The sequence below is a fragment of the Dama dama genome, chromosome 12, assembly GCF_033118175.1.
Source record: "Dama dama isolate Ldn47 chromosome 12, ASM3311817v1, whole genome shotgun sequence".
NCBI lineage: Eukaryota > Metazoa > Chordata > Mammalia > Artiodactyla > Cervidae > Dama > Dama dama.
The window spans coordinates 76,255,555-76,258,258 of record NC_083692.1 but is presented as its reverse complement, the minus strand read 5'-3'; the positions used below and the strand labels follow the sequence as shown (position 1 = coordinate 76,258,258).

General features: G+C 37.9%; 1 gene segment (V, D, J or C); it reads right to left on the bottom strand.

The window, feature by feature from the left end:
• Positions 1–829: 829 nt before the first annotated feature.
• Positions 830–1,545, bottom strand: LOC133066924 (T cell receptor delta variable 1-like). The segment is given in 2 exon segments: positions 830–1,278; positions 1,497–1,545. Coding segments are annotated over 2 exon segments (498 nt in total).
• Positions 1,546–2,704: the final 1,159 nt, after the last annotated feature.

The window sequence follows — 2,704 nt, the reverse complement described above, 5'->3', positions numbered from 1 at the left end:
ATATAGGTTGGTCATAACTTTTCTTCCAGGGAGCAAGTGTCTTTTAATTTCATGACTGTAGTCACCATCTGCAATGATTTTGGAGCCCCCAAAATAGAGTCCATCACTGTTTCCATTGTTTCCCCATCTATTTGCCTTGAAGTGATGGGACCAGATGTCATGATGTTATTTTTCTGAATGTTGAGTTTTAAGCCAATTTTAAGCATGATGTCAAATGATACCCACTTCTCCTCAGGTCACCCACTACTGTGAGACTGTAGGAGGTGAGACGTAGACAAGTTTTAGTGAATCATGTGGGTTCCATTATCCTCATGGTTCTAATATGTCCTTATGAGTCACAGTTTGTCCACACTTCAGTCTATTCCAGCTTTGTTCTATGACTATTACTCTAGCTGATTAACAATGAATTTTTTTCTCAACACCAGATACAAAGATAATAGCTTTCTATAGACTCTTCCACCAAATCTAGCAATTGCCTGAGTTCTAATCTTTATAACTAATTTCTTATTCCATACCACTGGTGGTTCTGCTTGTCTGATTGCACCTTGAGTGATGTAAGTCTAAGAAGAAAGGATTCAGGAAATTATTTCCATGATGATTCCAAATAACTAGACCCAGGTGTGTGATATGAGTGTATTTTAGTGAAACTGTCACTTTACATTATTATGGAGCTAGTTTATAACCTTAGACAAGGTTGCACATGTTCTGTATGATTGACTTAAATTCAAAAATTCAAGAGGAGACTGTTTTAGTAGAAAGTTACTCTGGACACCTGAATCCAAATGACATAGAAGAAGCTTTCATGTAGAATTAATTCCTCTGATCCAGATCACAGATTAAGCAACCACAAGACTATCATTTCTTGTCTGAGGTCAGCAAGTGTGCATTTCAGCTGGAGTCCTGCAGCAGGGGGACTCTCTCTTATAAAGTTCTGGGGTTTTTGTTCATCTTTTCCTATTACTTCAAACACTGTGAGTTCCCAGAGAGCACAGAAATACTTTGCGGAATGTTCCAGTTTTAAGAATGAAATGGTGAGGCTGATGGATTTATGTGCTTTCTGGAAGTTTACAAAGTAGCGGCCATCCCCTTCATTCTCGTCTTCTGAATACTGACGAATGAGGTAAGTCATCTGTCCACTGGGAAGCTGCTTGTACCAAAAAATGCTGTAGTCATGCACATTCCTACTGGTTTCATATTGACAGTTAAGGGTGACTTCCTTCCCCACTTGACTGATTATGGCTGGTTGGTCTTGAGTAACTTTCTGGGCCACACCAGATCCTGTGGAAAAAAATAAGAAAACAGAGCTGAAATAGTGAACAAAATGCTGTAGAAGTTAGACAAATTTTGTACCCAAATATTTACAAACCAAACTGAAATCATAAAACACTTGCTTTTCTCCAGTCCTCCTTTCCTCCCCAAGTCACGGTGAAGCACCACATGCCTGTGTGCAGTCCTTTCACCCTGAACACCGCACCCTTGTTTGGGAGCATCCCTACCAGAGAAGGTGAAGGCCAGGAACACCCAGAGCAGACTGGAGAGCGGCATGAGGCGTGGATTCCCCTGCACAAATCTGTTTAATTCTGCCTCAGGCTAAGATTTCAGTGTCTTTGAGTGCCTGGCAGCACATATACATAGCACCCGGGTTTCTGTGTGACTCCCCCCAAACAGGAAGTAGGGTGTCATGTTCATCGACCACGTGGTCTGTGTACAGATGAAGTCTGGCTCACCACACACCTTTCCTTTGTCTACTTGTCTTTCCCTGGTCATTAAGTTTGGCAGATCTTGAAAAGGGGCATGAAGAAAGAAATTAGTATTAGAGGTTTGAACTGAGGGAAACTGAAGGTTAAACAAGTTGACATACATTGATTCAGTAAAATAATTTTGCCATCCTGTTTAAGATATAATTTAGTATAGCCTATGAAACTTTCTTGTAATCTACAGATTGCTCATTAATTTAGCCTATGCCTACTTTTCTCCATCCAGAATCTAGTGACTATTTTAAAGCATTCACAGATCTTAGGCTTTCTGGGTGAAAAGCTATCTTATCCAAAGTAATTAATGTATCTCTGCCTTTTTTTTTTTTTTTTTTACTGAGTTGCAGGGCTCTGCTTAGGTTTTTCAATCAATAAAATTACTTCAACATGAAATAATTTTTAACAATCAGTCCATCTGAATTTCAGAGTCTATTCAGTGGTTTATATTTAAATGACATTATATCAGGAATAAAATATTATTCTTTTGAAATCTGATATTGAATTTTATGTATTAGACTTTGAGGGGGATCAGGATATTCAATCCTGTTGCCTTTAAACATAGAATTGTATTTATTAGACCATGTGTCCTAGAATCATCCTCATGTCACATTTTTTGTCTCATTGGTCCAGAGTATTCAGTCTCATTTGTCAGTTGCTCATTATTATTTCTCTTTATAAAATAAAGTTAAGATAAACATGCCAGATCTTTCTGTGGCATAATGCTATAACGCACTCTTACAAAACTTAATATCTGCAAACTGCAGACACTTAGTACTTGTCAACACCACAGAAGAAGGTGACTCAAATTCTGTACATCATTTCATGTTCATGTGGAATGTAGCTGTCAATCTTCCATTTGGTTTCATTGTTGTAGTAGATTAATTAATATAAAAGAACCAAAGACAAATAAACAAGTAAAAAGAAAATACAGACAAGGTCTAAAAGAGTGC